At 34.3% G+C, this 19,488-nt stretch overlaps 1 protein-coding gene and 1 non-coding gene across 2 annotated transcripts; one reads left to right on the top strand and one right to left on the bottom strand.

Moving 5' to 3' along the window:
* Nucleotides 1-5,340: 5,340 nt before the first annotated feature.
* Nucleotides 5,341-5,805, bottom strand: LOC127899359 (uncharacterized). The gene has a single exon (XM_052432717.1). It carries the CDS (start codon nucleotides 5,803-5,805, stop codon nucleotides 5,341-5,343), a length of 465 nt encoding a protein of 154 aa, XP_052288677.1.
* Nucleotides 5,806-8,236: 2,431 nt separating this feature from the next.
* On the top strand, nucleotides 8,237-8,343 carry LOC112496286 (small nucleolar RNA R71). Its single transcript, XR_003062792.2, has one exon. It is a non-coding gene; the product is annotated as a small nucleolar RNA R71 (small nucleolar RNA).
* The last annotated feature ends 11,145 nt before the right edge of the window (nucleotides 8,344-19,488 follow it).

Genomic DNA, 19,488 nt, shown 5'->3' with positions numbered 1-19,488 from the left:
AAAGTAAATTAAGCTAGTAAAGGGAACTCCCCTGATGTGGTTTATTTTGCTGTAGCGTAAGATTCACTTCTTTTTCATGGCACTCCTCAAACGGTCTTTAGGGGAATCTTGAGGTGTGGCTGCAGACTTCTATTTCCTCTGGCGTGGTGTTGGACTAGTTGAGGGAGTACTAGCAATGGCAGCAGGGGTGGACTAAGTGGATCTTGTGCATTTGGGCTCTGGTTCTTTTGGTGCTGCAGCACCTCCAAAGGTAGCTCCTCTGCGTTTGCTGGTTGTCTTGGTAGTTGCAGCTGAGGCAGATTTTACTGCAGTAGTTTCCTCAGCAGTTATTTCAGTAATGATATCCAAGAGACGCTTTTTTGCTGCCAATGTCTGAGTGACTCTTTCAGCAGCTGCGTCTAACTCTACACCGATATCTGCTGAAACATCCTCGGAGTCCCCTTCACTTTCGACTTTCTCTTTGCCCTTACGAGATGGGACTTGGACTGGTGGTTCCTCCTCGACTTCATCTTCATCCTTATCTCCAATGGTGCACTTTCGTCTTGTCCGGGGGGAGGGGGTGTGATCTTGGATAACTCAACTTTGTCATCCCCTGAATCCCCTTCTTCCTCTTTTTCTATGGAACTGTGGGCTTGTAACCGAGGACCCTCTACTTCTATTGGAGCTAGCTGGTCTTCCTCGTCTGGCTTAATTTTACTATCTAGTTCTATTGCAGCTTTCTCACTCTCTGCTGCTGGGTCTCCAAAGTTGAACTGCTGCAACAAAGGGTCTGGCAAATCTAGGTGTTGGTTTTTCATGAACATAGCAAACTGAGGCAAATGGTTCTCTAAATGCATTAAATATGCCCAGAATTTGTTATTCTCTCGTTGTTGTGCAGTAACACACTGGGTAATGTTGTCACTTAGTTCTTGCAGTCTTCTCTCCACCCCAATAGCTCTTCTTGTACTTGTTACAGCAACTGGTTCTGATAGTGCTGCAGCAGTTTCTCTAGTAATTCATTCGATTTTTTGAGCATTCAAAGCTCCTGCATTCTTAATGTGCTCATCTTGAACAGTAGCCCTCACCCCAGATACTAAGCATAAGATAGTAATAAGAGATAGAAACAAGAGGGCTGCTGTTTTATGTTGTTTCATGGCACACTCCCTAATTTCCCTTTCAATTATAACTCCCATATCAATTAGTATCCCCCGAACAATGACATATAAAAGCACCAATCGTTCTTGTGATACAGTGGTGATGTCTGTAGTGGGCATCAATCTAGATTTTAAAAATTTGACCCACACTTTAGCAACATGTTTAAGATCAATTATATTGATCACACGACCTTCCTCGTTAGCCCATGATGTCCTTTTTACAGTAAGGGTTTTGAGTACGTTATTCCATGTTTTATCAGTCATGTTTGCAATCAGCTTGGAATACTCACACTCCACGTCAGAGGGAAGGTTATAAAAAGCCTTAATGACTCGTGGGTCTAAAGGGACAAGGGAGTTTCTTAGCCAAATTGTTTTCTGTTCCTAGCCCAGCATGTTGGCATAGAATTCCTTCACTATGGTCACCACAGGGTCTCTCAGATATTGGCAAAAGTCTACCCATCCCCGTCTTGCTACAGCAGCTTGGATGGTTTGAACAATTCCCAAGGGCTTTGGTAGACATTGGAAGCCTTTTTCTTCCAAAATTTTTCTTGGCTCTATAAATTCTTCAAATTGTTCTTCTGCCTTGTAACCCTAGAAGCAGGAAGGGTCCTTAAGACGTTGTGCTCTAACCTTGTATTTAGGCATTGTTGGAGCAAGTTGAAGGTACTTGCAAGAGAATAAAGGTGCAGTTGCTACAAGGAGTTGTACGAGTATCGGTTTGGTTCCTGTCTATCTTGTTAAGTGTAATACTGCAGTAATCAGCATGGGCATCCCATCTCCTCTAACTACTCTTCATTTTTTTTAAAAATGGACATAAAAGGAAATTAGTTAATAAAATAAAGAAATTGACGAAAATTATAAAGAAAAATAGGATAACTTAAGTCTAAAGAAAAGAAAAAACAAATCCAGATAACTTTCTTAATTGTTGGGTTGCCTCCTAAACAGCGCTTGATTTTTGGTCCTTCAGCCTGACCTTCATTGATTCCTCACAATGTTGTATCTTTGAGGACCATATCCTCCTTTGAGTGGTCTACAACAGAATCCATATAATGTTTTACTATGTGATCATTAACCTTGAATTCTTAGCCTGTTCTTTCATCTAAAAGGTCCACAACCCCATGATGATGGATTTTAACTAGCTTGAAAGGTCCTGACCACCTAGATTTCAATTTACCCGAAAATAACTTTAATCTTGAGTTGGCCTGGATTTAAGCTCTTTTGTTGAATGTGCTTGTCATGCCATTGTTTTGTTTTTTTCCTTGTAGATCCTTGCATTTTCATAGGAGACCCACCTTAGTTCATCAAGTTCACAAAGTTGAAGCTTCCTCTATTCTGCTGCGGCATGTATATCCAGGTTTAATTACTTTAATGCCCAATATGCTTTATGTTCTAACTCAAGGGGTAGGTGACAAGCTTTTCCATAGATGATTATGTATGGAGACATGCTAATTGGTGTCTTGTATGCTGTTCTGTAGGCCTATAAAGAGTCATGCAAATGCAATGATCAGTCATTTCTAGTGGGTTTCACTACTTTCTATAAAAAAAATTTAATCTCCCTATTGGACACTTCTGGTTGACCATTGAATTGTGGGTGATATGTTGTAGCAATCTTATTTTTAGTTCCATACTTAGACAATGCTGCAGTAAAGATCTTATTGCAAAAGTGAGTACCTTCATCACTAATGATTGCTCTTAAAGTTCCAAACCGCTAAAAGATATTTTTTTGAAGAAAATTCACCACTGCTTTGGCATCAATTGTTGGCATTGCTGCAACCTCCACCTATTTAGACACATAGTCCACAACAATTAGAATATATAAGTTCCCAAAAGATGGTGGGAATGGGCCCATGAAGTCTATCGCCCATACATAAAAGATCTCTACCTCCAAAATATTTGTTAATTGCATTTCATGTCTTTGAGATATGTTTTTTGTTTTTTTGGCACCTGTCACAACATTTAGCAAACTCATAAGTATCTTTAAAAATAGAGGGCCAGTAATAACCTGATTGTAGAACTTTGACAGCTGTTCTATGGCCTCCGAAATGTCCCTCATATGATGCAGCATGACATGAGTGCAATATATGTGGGATTTCTTCATCAGGTACACATCTTCGGATCACATGGTCTGAGTATAGCTTATATAAATATGAATCATCCCACTGGTAGCTTCTAATATCATGAAAAAATTTATTCTTCTATTGATAATTCAAATCAGGTGGTAATAACCCACTCAGCAAGTAATTAGCAAAGTTTGCATACCATGGGAGTCCAGTTTGCTGCAGCTTCTATGCATGTTGTAGCATCAACAGTTGCTCGTCAGGGAATGTTTTAGTGATGTCTTATTTGGTCAATGTGTTGGCATCTGCTTTAAGCCTTGAGAGATGATCTGCTACTTGATTTTCAATTCCTTTCCTATTATTGATCTCCAAATTAAACTCTTGTAACAATAGGATCCATCTGATCAATCTTGGTTTGGCATCCTTATTTGAAATCATATTTTATTGCTGCATGGTTAGTGTAAACTATCACTTTGGTGCCCACCAAGTAGGCTATGAATTTATCAAAGACAAACACCACTGTTAGCAACTCTTTTTCAGTATTGTGTAGTTTATCTAAGTAGTAGCAAGAGTTTTGTTGGCATAGTAAATGGAGTGAAAAATCTTGTTCTTTCTCTACCCTAGCACTGCTCTAACAGAATGGTCACTAGCATCACACATCAGTGCAAAATGTAGACCCTAATCTGGTGCTATAACAACTGGTGTTGTTACTAGAGCTTTCTTTAACTCACTAAAAGCCTTAACGCAATCTTCATCAAAAGTAAAAGGCCTGTCATGCTCCAGCAGCATACATAAAGGTTTAGCTATTTTGGAAAAATCTTTGATGAACCTTCTATAGAACTCAGCATGTCCAAAGAAACTTATAATACCCTTGACTGAAGTTGGAGGCGGCAGTTTATCTATCACATCTATCTTTGCCTTGTCCTCTTCCATTCCATTCTTGGACACTCTATGACCTAAAACTATACATTCGTGTACCATAAAGTGGCATTTTTCCCAATTGAGTACCAAGTTGGTCTCCTCACACCTTTTAAGTACATCTTCTAGGTTATGCAAACAATCTTCATATGCTTCCCCAAATACTGAGAAATCATCCATGAAAACTTCCAATGACTGCTCAACTATATTTGAAAAAATGGACATCATACACATCTGGAAGGTTGTTGGAGCATTACATAGACCAAATGGCATTCTTCTGAAAGCAAAAGTTCTGTAAGGGCAATGAATGTGGTTTTCTCCTGGTCCTCTGGTGCTATAGCAATCTAGTTGTACCTTGAATACCCATATAAGAAGCAGTAGTAATGTTTTTCAGTAAGTCTGTCCAGTATCTGATCTATAAATAGAAGTGAGAAGTGATCATTCCTTGTGGCTTTGTTAAGTTTCCTATAATGCATATAGACTCTCTATCCTGTTACTGATCTTGTGGGAATAAGTTCATTTTTCTCATTTGCCACAACAATTACTCCACCTTTATTTGGAACACATGTACTGGGCTCACCCAAGAACTGTCAAATATCGAATATATGATCCCAACATCCAGCCACTTGATGATCTCTTTTTTCACAACTTCCTTTATGATAGAGTTTAGTCTCCTCTGTTGCTCTACTGAATTGCTGTAACAATCATCTACTAGAATCTTGTGCATGCATATGGATGGGCTAATTCCCTTAATATCTGCCATAGTCCATCCAATTGCCTTTTTACATTTCACCAGCACTTCTACCAAACTCCTTTTTTTATCTGCATTTAAAGAAGATGAAATGATTACAGGAAGTGTATTATTTTTGCCAAGATAAAAATATTTCAAGTGTGACGGTAAGAGTTTCAATTCTAAAATAGGAGGTGATTCAATAGATGAAATTGTTGGTTTTACTTCTCTATTTGAAAGATCTAGAGATTCAAAGCGCCTGTCATGTCTTACAGATTGCTTTTCTCCTAACCATGTTATATCTCGGTTGCTGCAACATCCTCTTCTTCAAGTCAAAAGTAGCAGCTCTGATTTCTTCTTTGCTGCAGTAGTTGTCTATTCTTTCTGTTGCAATAGAGTCTACAACACTCAGAAAATTACAGTCTTCAACCCCATCAGGATTCTTCATAACTTCCAACACATTGAAGGTGACTTGTTGGTCATTCACCCTTATGGTTAACTCTCATTTCTGCACATCAGTTAATGTCTTCTCTATTGCTAGGAAAGGTCTACCAAGTATAATTGGTACATCCTTGTCTGTTTCAAAATCTAATACAATAAAATCCACTGGAAAAATGAATTTGTTTGCCTTTACTAAGACATCTTCAATCTTTTCCTCAGGGTATGCATGAGATCTGTCAACAAGTTGTAAAGTGACTATTGTTGGTCTGTATTCACCAACTCCCAATTGCTTAAATACAGATAAGGGCATGAGATTAATACTTGCTCTTAAGTCACAAAGTGCTCTACCATTGTACCTAATTCCAATAAAACATGGTATTGTGAAGCTTCTTGGATCTTTCAATTTTTGAGGAATCTTATTCTGAAGCATATAGCTGCATTCTTGTGTTAAAGCAACATTTTCAAATTCTCCAAGCCTTCTCTTTCTTGCCAAAATATCCTTCAAGAATTTCACATAATTGGGCATTTGTTCTAAAGCTTCCACAAAGGGAATGTTGATATGCAATTGCTTCAACACTTCCAAGAATTTGTTGAATTACTTATCTTGTCTCTCTGGGTTGTTACTGCTGGTGTTACAGCTTTTACTTCAACAAGTACTGAGTGATTTCTTCATGTGATTGTTGTAGCCTGACTACTTTCACTAGTATTTTGATAACTGGGTTACTGCAACTCTTTTTCAACTTGAAATTCCTCTTGAGATGATATAAGTTGTTGAGTGTTAGAAAATGTATATTTATAAAGGAGAAAACCATCATTTTACATTTCAAGTCTTACTAACAACCCTTACTTTTATGTATTTAACCTTCTTGTGATTTAATTAAATATGTTTTATTTTAATTAAGTATTTTATGTATTTTAGGGGCATCATAGTCATTTCACAATAAACGAGAAATCAGATGGCAAAACGGACATCACTTTTGAACTCAGGACGGTCGAAAACCTTAGGAGGAGCATAAAAGGAAAAATGGCACTGTTCACATGTACGGTACTATTCACGTGTACGGTACTGTATACGTTACTTTCAGGACACTGTTCACATAGACGGACCGATGATGTGGCATTGACTGATGAGGTGTCACGATCCTGTTGGACTAAAATTCTTATATACTGTTGATGGTGACGTGGCAGCATATCAGTGGACGAAAAATCTCGCATACGGTGGATGCATCACACAGGATTATTTTCAACCAAACTGCGTTACTGTTCATCCGAGTCAAACCGCGTTACTGTTCAAAGTCGGGTCAAACCGTGTTACTGTTCATCCGCGTGGTCAAACTGTGGACTATTGACTAATGACGTGGCGCAATCCTGAGCGTCCAAACTGTTTTTAATCCAATGGCCATGATTTACTCCATGTATCTATAAAAAGGGGGCCTCTCCCCCCTAATTTGATATCTCTGAATCCATTTTTGGGATCCATTTTCTGTAATTCCTTCTCCATCTTGTATTTTCTTCGTATTTTAATAAATTTCCATTTTGCCCCTAGTTCAATTATGAGTGGCTAATTTTCTTTCAAGCTTGGGTTGAAGGTGAAGTCTCAACATGTGTCATGGGCTTAATTTGGTAAATTTATTTTCTCTTCCCCTCTAGTTTTTGTGGATGTTTTGACTTCTCGTCGACAAATAATACTAATCTTGTCTAGTACCGCCTTGGTTTCACCGGCCCTCTAGTACAAGGTTATTATTATTTGGCACGATAAGCCCTTAGCACCATATTGATTAGAGCGTGGTTCATGAGGTGTGGATTCCCCCCTCATGATTTAATTGGCATTAATAAGGATTATTTAGCCCATGATGCATGTTGATACGGATCCAGATACCCAAGTACGTCATTTTAATAGAATTCTCTTCAATTTATTCTCGCCATTTCAATTCCAATTTTAGAATTTATTCTCGCTATTTTAATTTAAGTTTTAGCATATCCCAAATCATTTCCACCACAAATCTAATCACCCATTTACAAAATTAATTCTACACAATTAAAATCCACCTCCTCGTGGGATCGACACTCATCACCATTAGTCTATACTACAATAGATTCGTGCGCTTGCGAGTACATTAAAATTTGCACAACATAAGTTCCATCTTTTTTCTTGGCTTACCAATAAGGATGTCAACACCCTTCCCAGACCTTAAATTGATCACCTTGCAATGTTCCTTAACCTCTCTTCTTGGATCTTTTGTGTTGCTGGGTAAATTCCCCTGAGGTATGTTATTTAATGCTGTAGCAAGCTGTCCAAATTGATTTTCCAAATTTCTCAATAATACAGCCCGACTTTGAACAACTACTTTACTCTTCACAATGTATTCTTTAATCAGTGTTTCCAAGGAGCTAAATTGATCATTGCTAGTGTTTCTTTACCCTTGATTCTGCTGATGAAAACCAGGTGGCTGAGTAGGTCTGTTCTGTCCACTGGATGCTGCAGCATGCTGGTTCTGCTCTATGAAAAGTTTGGGTGCTGCTTCCATCCAAGGTTGTAGGCATTGGAATATGAATTGTTCTAGTTCTGTCTATTAAAGTTGCCCACATAATTTACTGATGCCGGATTCCCTGAGCAATCATCAAATAAATGCCCCTCTCCACAGTACATATAGGAAATCTCAGCAACTTGATTGACAGTTGCTAGAGCAGTGGTTATAGCTTTCACCATATTAGTCAATGATATTACTTGGGCTGATAATGATATAAATGCATCCATATTGTATATCTTTGCTGCTCCTTTTGCTGTAGTTTGTCTAGTTGATGGCCATTGATAGTTATTATTAGCAATTCTCTCCAAAATTTCATAAGCTTCATTGTAAATTTAGATAATAAAGCCCCATTTGTTGAAGTATCGACCATCAATTTACTGCTTGGGTTTAACCCATTATAGAGGTTTCTAAGGTATGCAGCAAGTAATGCCATGATGAGGACATCTCCTGAGCAATTCCTTAAATCTTTCCCAAGTATCATACAACCTTTCATCTTCTAGTTGATGAAAATAAATGATCTCATTCCTCAACTTTGCATTTTTGGTTGGTGGGAAGTACTTCATCATAAACTTATTAGCCAAGTCATTCCATATTGTGATGGAGTCTGGTTGTAAAGAGTTCAACCATGCTCTTGCTCGATCTCTTAAGGAGTGAGGAAAGAGTCTTAGTCTCAATGCATCATGTGATGCTCCAACAATTTTAAAAGCATCACTTACTTACAAAAACAACTTAAGGTGGAGATGAGAATCTTTTAATGGCAATCCATTAAATTGCCCCACTGTTTGCAACATCTGAAACATCACTGGTTTGAGTTCAAAATTGGTAGCTTCCACCTTAGGTCTGACTATGCCAGGATGTATAACTTGAGGAGTCAACACAACATAATCTTTAATGGGTCTGTCTCTCTCATCTGCCATGTAGATAATATTGTTATTCCCTAGTGGTCTCTGATTAATTTGCCCGTTCTAATCTTTTTGACCATTGACAAGTTGTATTGGTCCGTGAGGGTCTAAGTTTCCTAAGTTTTGCAAATCATCCATTGCTACAACAACTTTTGTACTTCTTTGCTCTCTTCTTAATCTCTCTGTAGTTCTTTCAATCTCTGGATCAAATTGGAATTCATCAGGTTTGTATCTGCACATGTAAGAGTGATTCGTTAACAAAGTGAAGAATTCAAAATTAAATCAAAGAGTAGCACTGTCAAAATTGATTTCACAACTCAAAAATAAACAATCAATCCCCGACAACGGCACCAAAAACTTGTTTTTGATTTTACTTCAATTGTTATGGTGTCAATGTGCAAGTGTACACAACAAGTAATAAAATGATGAGTATTCAAGATCGTTTCTACAGGAATTGATGCTATCATACTTACTACAACAATTTCAATAGTGCAATCTATGTTCTGAATTAAATCAATATAACTAATATGACCAAGTAACTTAGTAAAAAAAATCACAATAATTAAAAATGCAATTAATAGAATTTGCACATTAAACAAAAAGGTTAAACCAATAGGAATTAAGTGGTTGAGTGATTCTTGATGGTGTTGACTGTTTTATTCATGTTAAGTTCAGTTGCTGCAGCATCTGCTATAGCACTGGGCAAATACTGTTTTTATCCTCAATGGTAGCATGTTAGATGTCTTATATCTTTATGCAATCTAAGAATGACCAGTTGTTATAACTACATAAGATATAACATTACACGTTTAAGTTCTCTTTACCCTACAAGGTAAATCGCTATATCTAGTTCATCACTAATCTTAGATTAAGCATGGCCCTTTTAGGACTCAAGTCAAACTCAATCCAAGACCGAGTATTACTCTGATATGTTCTATTGGGATAGGCCCTTCTGTGGCTCTTTCCTAGCTTGTACCATTAAATGGGTGGTCAGCCGAAATAATGACTTTAAATAAATACTATCAAAGTAAAATGCTATAACAAACATTCAGCAATATCTATATTAGTCAATTAACCATCAAGCTAGTTTAACACTCAACCACAAATAAATTTAGTTCATAATTTGTGAAAGGTAAATAAATAACTAGGTTCTAGCCTTCAAATACATATTCATGATCAATGAATAACAAATAAACAAGAAAAGAATAAGAAAGAATGAATGAATTCCAATCGGTTCTGCAATTTCTTATACTAGTGCAACCTTGAATCTTAATCGGTAATTCTGCTACTTTGCTATTTCTTTTCTGTTTTAATCTTGATTGACGACCCTCCTCTCTTTTCTTTTCATGTACACCTCCTTTTATAATCACAAATTAGGGTAATTGGAAACTTTAAGGTGTGAATCTTCAGATTAGGAAATTGTAGATTGCAATATTTTGAATATCCAGTCTGGATTTTTCTGTCAATACTCGAGGATTGCTACAACAATATCTATAGCATCTGTACTGTTCCAGCCTTGCTTCAAGTCTTCTGTAGCCATATATGTTTGTCCTTTTTATAAATCCATTGCAACAATATCCTTTACATAAAATTCAGGTTTCCAATTACCTATAATTAAGCACATGTTTTAGGCATACGATTATTCAAAATCACACAAAGTTCATCAAACTTAAACTAAGATAGATACTAATGCAAACCAACATCAAAATGTACTAAAAGCACATCAATTACTCTCTAAGTAGTCTTGATTTAAGCCTAAAAATCTCATGATAACTCTCATTTTATAGAGTTATCAGTAAGCCCTTTGTGATTTATTATGCGAGTAAGACTTTGGATAATCCACCACCATTATTCTCATGCCACCACTGCCATCACCATTTTTAAATCAACACAATACAATAGAAGGAGTAGGCATTACAACAGAAATAGAAAAAGAGAAGACAAACCACAAATTGGTTTGCAGTGCTTCTGGTATCTTCTTACCGCCAATGATTCAAATAGCTACCTTGGTTGTCGTTGATGTCACTAAGCCATACCTGATCCACTGTGATTTGGAGCAATATCTTTTTCATTGATTTGAATTTGCAGGGGTGTTTTCATCAAATGAATTGGGTTTGGCTATGTTTGATAGAAAAAAGTATGGATGGTTAGTTTTGTAATTTGATAGAGTTTTGTGGTTATTTTCGTAAATTTTTCAATATTGGTAATATTAAAGAGAACTTAAATATTTAGAAACTTTTAAAATAATTTTGCATATTACTTGCAATACATAGATACATGTACTAGTTTTTTTAATGTATTGATTTTATTAATTAATTATTAATGTAGTGTATATTTTACCTTTACATCACTTGTATTCGGAATAGATAAGTCAGAACAATAATTTTTATAGCAACACCTTTATTAATTCATAACCTCCTCATAATAATAAAATCAACCAATTATAACATTATCACCATAGAGAGGTTTAACTATAAATAAAACTATAAATAAACGAACTATATAATGTGTACAACAATCTTTGGTGAACAGGAACAATTTACATAAAATTTAAAGCCAAATTTATCTAGGAATGCAAATGCTAAAGGAATTGTTATTTAATTTTGAAAACAAATTACACTTCAGCTATGGACAATTTATAAGCAAGCACATAACAAAGAAACCCATCATAAATTCTTTCAAGATTACATGATTATATATAAACATCAGAAGCTTCACATCTGTTTATATATATCTAGCAATAAACTAAGAACTCACAGTTCAAACTTTAAAATAAACAAGCAATGCATGGCTTAAAGCATTCACTAGTCCATTAAGTAACTTTCAAGTTTCCAAGAATCAAACAAGGAGGTAACAGAAGTAGCCACACACAAGCACACAGTGGTGAAGCACCATTGGCGACCCACAAGCGACCGAACTGGAAAGAAGCAGTAGCAGCAGTTGGTGGTGCACAAGCAGTCATCAGCTGCAGCAAGTTCATTCGACTAGCTGGACGGCAGTCGTATGACGAGGCAGCGGCAAGATGGTTCGGTGGATTTGGGTGTTTGGCCGTTTCACCTTCGGGTTGTTAGGGTGAGGTGAGGTGATTTTGATTTTTAATTTTTTACGGTTTGGACATCAATATTTATGTGTGTGCAAGTCTATGGTAACTATCTGACATAACCATTTAAATTATAACGCATTTAAATTTTTAACGAAATTACAAATTGTCCCGAACCGATTTTTCAACTTTTATAATTCAGATTTTCGGTTACTTTTAAAAAAAAAAGAAATCGAATCAAAACTGAATCTAACCATTCATTTAATTTAGTTTTTCTTAAGCAATAGTTTTTAATTCATTCGTTTCGTTTAAGTTTTTTAAGCAATGATTTTTTTTTATCCACCATGAGGATTAAGAGAGATGTACATTTTTTTTTATGGTATTATTCATATTTATGTCCTTACAAGCATCCTCTAAGCTTGCTCATCAAAGATCTATGTGAGCATACTTGAATGTTTCCCTTATGGATCCCATAGAGCTCCACGAGCTTCTAGGATTAATTTGAACATCTTATAAACCCCACAAAGCTCCTTTTAAGTCCCAAAAGACTTCTATGGGGCTCTTCAAATTATAGTAAAATCTCAACAAATTAATAGATTAATTTGTGACCATAAAAAATTATAAATTTAAAAAATATCAACGAATCAATAAATTAATAATTATTAATTATTAATTTATGTAAATATTTCTTGTTTTAGAAATATAATCACATTTATAGTGTAAATTTATCTTGATTTTGTATTTTATTATGTTTTATTTAAATAGTTTGTCATCTTATATTAGTAATAATAAGATTACTGTAGAGTCTTTATTTTTCTATGTTAAAGATGATAATTTACTATAGATTCCTCTCGCACAAAGAAGCACTCAAAGTGATACTAGTATTCAATAATTTCTTTTTGCTAAACGATAATACCAAATAAATTTTCTTTTCAAAATTTAAAAAGTTAGAGATGATGTGTAAGTCAAAATTAATTTCAAGAAGAGGCAAGCAATAGTGAGAATATATTTTACAAAAGTCACATAAGCATTTTATATCGATTTAATTTTAAATTAGGTAATTATTAATTTATATAGTACATGGGTTCTATGGAAAAATATGAATTTCTTAAAAATTTATTGTCTTATAAATTTATCAAATTATTAATTTACTACCTTATCACGTGACAATATCTAAGTAAGTTCACACTACCTTATCACGTGACAATATCTAAGTAAAAAGATTGGCTTGCAAGCGTGTTAGGAAAATTATCCCACAGGCTAATTTTTATTGTTACGTATAAAAAGGCATGGGCAACCCTCCAATCATTAGCAAGTTTGGTGCAACTCAAAAGTGATTAATTAATCTCAAGTATAAAAGTGTATAGTTATAATATAATCTAGTGAGTTTGAGTTCAAACCACAGGGAGTTTAAAATTTTAGTAGTCAATTATTAAATAAAAATAATTACAAAAAAAATTAACAAGGAATAAATTAAAATAAAGTATTAATGTTCCAAGATCCACTCTTAATATTCAAATTATAGTCATAGTACTCTTGCATATTTATATTTTATATTATTTTTACTAGTTTAATTATTATATGACTAACCACTTATAGATAAATATAAGAATTAGTACATAATGTGTCATAGTTATATTGGAGAGTAATCATGACCGTATTGGTATGTTGACATTATGTCTAAATACCTATCTAGGTCCAAAGTTGATTTAGATCTACATATTATTATGAAATGAAAATAATTAGTGGAAAGTATAACTTATAAATATGTAATTAAAAATAGTAATTAATTCTATAATTAAGATAGTAATTAATTCTATAATTAAAATTCTTAAACTTCACCTTTCACTTTAACTTAAGAAATTAACCACTTATATTGAAAATCAAAACACTCATTTTATTTAATAAATTTGTAAAATACAATACAAAAAATTGAAAACAAAGGAGAATAGAAGAGATTTTTCCTCTAGAATCCTACCCTTTGTTTCTCCCACTCGATTTTCTTTCTCAACTCTCTGCTTGTAGTTCTCTTAGCTGAAATCTCTCATCTGGCTCTTCTCAAAATATTTTTAGATAACGTTTATACTCTTCTCATTTAGATCCAAAGCTATATGTCAAAAAACAAAGTATTGCTATTTTATGGTGCATTTAATAAATGGGAATTGCAATGAGTTGGAACTAGAATGGGCAAGAATTGAAATGGATTGTTATGGGAAATAATATAGATTATTTACTTGAACTGTAATAATTAGAATTGGAATGAATTATATTCTTATTAATGTGTTTACTTTACCTCGAATTGGCAATGGATTGTTTTAAGTTACTAAAATATCATTAGTTAATTGTTATTTTTGTTATTATTATTATTATTATAAGATCAAATATTAATAATAATATTATGTTACTATAACAATGATATTAACAACAAAATAACAAATCATCGGCGAGCAACGACACAACTGGAGAATTGGCAAGCGGTAGCGAATTTCAGATAGTGGCAGGATGAACAATGTGTACTGCATGCAACCAGTAAAATAAGTGGCACGAGGCTGACGATCTGCATCACATGCAATGATGATTCGCGTGACGGTAATGCATGAGAATTGGCTCTACTTTGTTTGACAGTATGAGATGGTCATGGCTTCTGCTTCTTATCGGCAGCTAATCGATCTTGTCAATAGAATCGCATTTTTTTGTTTTAATTGAGGATAAAATTGTAATTATTGATTTCTTTTGGGGGAGGGGTGAATGGGAATTGTCACTTTAGATAGGAGACTAATTCCCATCCCCCTTGGATAATCAGTCTCCCATTTCCTATTCTCAAATTGGGATGGGCTCCATGATTTCGATTCGAATTCTATTTCTTACCTCTATTTTATGAAGAAAATATTGTTAATAATGTTAACATATATGTTTCCATAATATTGATTTTTATGATAACAAACAAGATTAAGAATGATTAATCTTTTAAGCCCAAATTATTTAATATTCTTTTTAAATAAATCATTATTTTTACATTATAAAGGTTTTATATTTAATGAAAAAATGATTTTATGAAATTGATTGTTTTTATTCTTTTTAAATAAATCATTATTTTCACATTATAAATGTTTCATATTTAATGGAAAAATGATTTTATGAAATTGGTTGTTTTTCAAAGTTTATGGTTTAATTGAAAGAATTTTGAAAACTTTGAAATAAACAAGTATTGCTTGAAATTTTGGTAAAGGACTTATTTGAAAAGTGTCATAGCATTTTTGGCTATATCATATTTTCAGAAAGTTTTGGGATTAACAAAGCATTACTTAGAAATTTTGAAATTGGACCTATTTGAAAAATTTCATAACGTTTTGGGCCGTAATATAATTTTATAAAGTTTTGGGGTCAAACTATAATTTCAAAAAATAGTGCATTGTGCAGGTTACTGTAGCATCCGACTTTCCGGATATAAAAACTGAAAAATCAGATATTGGGCAGAATGTATCCAGAACGTAAACGGCTTACCGGATTTCGTAACCGGCAAGCCAAATAGGCAAAATTCAAATTTTTGCCTTAACGGTAACATAAATCCGGCTTACCGAATTCCATAAACGGTAAACTGGATACGTCCAGAATGTGCATAACGACTAGTTTTTGAGTTCAAACTATATAAACTCAAAACCAATTCATTTTTGGTAAATCCAAGCAAGCAAGAACAAGTGCACACAACATATATTGAGCTTCAATTTCGTGAATCATCATTCATTAAGTCATCTTTGTTCTTCAATTTGTATATCCACTCCTAAAGAGAGATTCATTGTTGTATTTTTCATTTCTCATCAAATTGTGAGAGTACAAGTGTGAGAAACACTTGGAGTGAAGAGATTAGAGAGATAATCTCTTGTTGTAAAGGTTCATTGACACCTTGAAGTCAATTGTAAACGTTTGAAGCCTTGGAAAGGCTTGGATTGTGAAATCCTCAAGCCCGGTGTGCTTGGAGGCGTGGACGTAGGCGGGGATTGCCAAACCACGTAAAAATCCTTGAGTTTGCTTTCTCTTCCTTTACTGATTTATTATTGTGCTTTCATTGAATTTATTGTTTTCGAATTAATTAAGGCATTAGATTGGATTTGTGTGTGGTTTGCTTTGGATAATTTTTAAAATCCCAATTCACCCTCCCTCTTGGATTGCCTAGTTAGTATTTCATTTGGTATCAGAGTAAGGTGCTGTTATGTAGACTTAACCGTCTAGAGTTAAAAGATCCATAGCAACCCATAATGACTCAATCTTTAGGGAAGGACAATCTACAATTAGACCACCGTTCTTTGACGATAATGACTACCCATATTGGAAAACTAGGATGAGAATTTATTTACAAGCTTTAGATTATGAAATTTGGGAAATTGTTTGTGATGGTCCATTTATGCCTTTGACTAAAAACGAAGACGGGGAAGATATTCCAAAACCTTCACGGGAATGGAATGAATTGGAAAAGAGAAAAGCTACTCTAAATTCTAAAGCTATGAATGCCTTGTTTTGTGCACTAGATAAGAAAGAATTTCATAGAGTATCTAGTTGTGAGAGTGCTAATGAAATTTGGCACAAACTTGAAGTTGTTTATGAAGGCACAAATCAAGTGAAAGAGTCTAAAATTAGTAGGTACACTCGGCAATATGAATTGTTCCAAATTGAACAAAATGAGAGTATGTATTCTATGTATACTAGATTTACAGACATAGTGAACACTCTAGGAGCCCTAGGAAAGACTTTTTCAAATAGCGAGAAGGTTAAGAAAATTATTAGGTCGCTACCTAAGGAATGGAGACAAAAAAGGACTGCCATGGAGGAAGCCAAGGATTTAAATATCTTACCTATTGATGATTTAATTGGTTCTCTTATTTCTTATGAGGAAGACTTGGCAGCCGAAAGAGGTAATGAGGAGAAGAAGAAAAATATTGCTCTCAAAGCCTCGAAACAGGAGAGTGATGAGGAAAGCGAGCTGGATGAGGAGGAGATGGATATGCTAGCTAGGAGGTTCAGAAAACTTTTTAAGAAATCCGGTAAGCGAAGAAAATTTAGAGACCTCAAGAACCGAAAGGAGAAGAAGGAATTAATCAAATGTTATGAGTGCAAGAAGCTTAGCCATATAAGAACGAAATGTCCTCTTCTCAACAAGCTCAAGAAGAAAGCAATGGTAGCCACATGGGATGATAGCGATGAGGAAACAAGTGATGATGAAGAGCATCAAGAAATGACAAATCTAGCTCTCATGGCAATTGGAGATGAATCGGATGATGAGGTAAATGATCTTTTTACTTATGATGAATTATATGATGCTTTTAAAGAATTGCATGCTAATTGGATAAAAATTGGTAAGAAGAATGCATGTCTTAAAAAGAAAATGGTAGAGCTCAAAAATGAAAATGAATCTCTATGTGCAAAGATTACATGCCTAGAATTAGAGAATAAAACATTGCATGATAGAGTTGCATTATCAAATGAGAAACCTAGCACTTCACATGAGCATCTAGAATCATATGTAGATGACTTGAAAAATGAAAAGGATGCTTTACAAAAATGCAATGATTCATTAAATGAAAAGATTAAAGGACTAGAGTTAGATAATAAAATGTTGCATGATAGAATTGCATCATTTAAATGCAAACAAAGTACTTCATATGAGCATGAAAAATCACATGTTGATGAATTGATGAAAGAAAATGAAGTGCTTAAGAAAAAGAGTAATGAGCTCAATGAAATTGTGTTAAAATTCACAAGTAGTCAAAAGAACTTAGAAAAATTACTAAGTACTCAAAAATGTGTGTTTGAGAAAGGAGGACTTGGGTATAAGCCTAACTTGAAACAAAAATATTATAAAAATTATTTTGTTAAGGCTACCTCCACAAGTGATCATAAGATCGTTTGTCATTATTGTAATGGAAATGGTCATATGAGTTTTAGATGTCCAATTAAGAGAAATGTATATTATGGAGTCAAGTGTATTTGGGTTCCAAAAGGAACCGTTGCTAACACTCAAGGACCCAAGAACATTTGGGTACCAAAGCACACAACTTGAATATTTTTTGTAGGTACCACAAATAAGGAATGGTGGAGAGTTCCTTGATGAAGCTTGTGAGGATAATCATTTGAGCATGATCTAGGAGAAAAAGATGAGGCAAGATGATTTAATTGTTTTGGTAATAATTCTTGTCATATTAATTTTATTGAATGGATCGTGATAAATGGATAATAGCTTGAATTTGTGAAAGTATACTTGTATGTTTACATGATTGAATTATCATTGTGTTTAACATTGAGTGCTTTATCATAATGCATGGTTATATATATATAAGATGATAGCTTGTCAACTCATCATGATAGCTTTGTTTGATTTTGATGATTATGTAATGCCTAAGCTTGATAAATGAATGATATGTTTGAATTATTAATCTTTGAATGCTTATATGTTTCATGATTGTGTAAAATATATACATGATGAATGAATTATATGCGTGAATTCTTGTGTCGTTAATTGTGTTATATCATCATTCACTTATAAAATTGATATCATTGTTTGATACGATTTCATATGTTTGGTCTTGTGTGCATTTATGTCTCATGTATTAAATGGCTTATTGAAAAGTTTTAAATCTCAAAATGATGTAAAATTAATCAATTTTAAAAGCCAAAAATAAAATGGTGAGTGTAATACAAGTATAAGAGCTAGCCAATATTCAATTAGACACAAAAGGTTTTCCGAGTCTAAACCAGATTAGCTTTGGTTGCTCTCGGGACAACATTCGGATAACCGGATTTTCAATCTGGAAAACCGGATTTGTTAAGCCTCCTCTCTGCCTCATAACCGGTATACCGGTTATCAAAATCAGAAAGCCGAATTCGTGGGGAAACTAGCTGGAACAAAACCGGATTTCCGGTTCAAGACAATCCAGAAAGCCGAATTTTCGGAGGCTCTCGAAACCGTCCAGCCGGTTAAGGAAACCGGCAAGCCGAATTCCCACTTGTTGCTCTCGAGTCCATATCCGGCCAACCGGATTCCAAATCCGGAAAGCCGTTTTCGGCTTTCACCTTTCTGCCCTCTAACCGGCTTGCCAGTTAGTGAAATCCGGCAAGCCGGATTCGTGAGTTTTCTCACTATTCTTCCTCTTCCTCTCATTCGGAATTCCGGTTCTTGTTCTCTTTCTAAAAACCGGTTCCTCTCTCTCATTTTTTTTTTCATTCCAAAATCCATCAATCTCATCCTTTTTTCACTTCAAATCCTTTATGCTTGTATTTGAACACACCAACATTTACTATTTTATTTTTATTTTATTTTGCATTTGGATTATATGGATGTTTGCTATGATTTTAGATTATATGTCTGTTTTGAATTATATGGATTTGATATAGTTATATGTTATGTTCTTTACTTATGTTTTGGATAATTTTGAATTAATGTGCTTGATTTGAGGTTTTAATGATTGATAAGGGGAGACAAATATGATATGTTTTTGGATAAAATCATTTCGGTTAAAATTTTAAATTGGCCATATATTTAGGAGGAGCATATAATATGATTTTGGATAATATGCATTTTGAATTTTTTTATTGTCCAAAGGGGGAGACAAAATAATATATCATTTCAATATTGTCAAAAGGAGGACAATAATATGCACTTTGAGTATTCTTTCGATGATTTTGATGATATGTGATTATGGTGATGATTTTGATGATTTTGAGATATGCTGACGATTTGATTA

This window comes from Citrus sinensis, chromosome 8, assembly GCF_022201045.2.
Source record: "Citrus sinensis cultivar Valencia sweet orange chromosome 8, DVS_A1.0, whole genome shotgun sequence".
NCBI lineage: Eukaryota > Viridiplantae > Streptophyta > Magnoliopsida > Sapindales > Rutaceae > Citrus > Citrus sinensis.
Note: the sequence above shows the minus strand (reverse complement) of the source record. Positions and strands in the feature narration are given on the sequence as shown.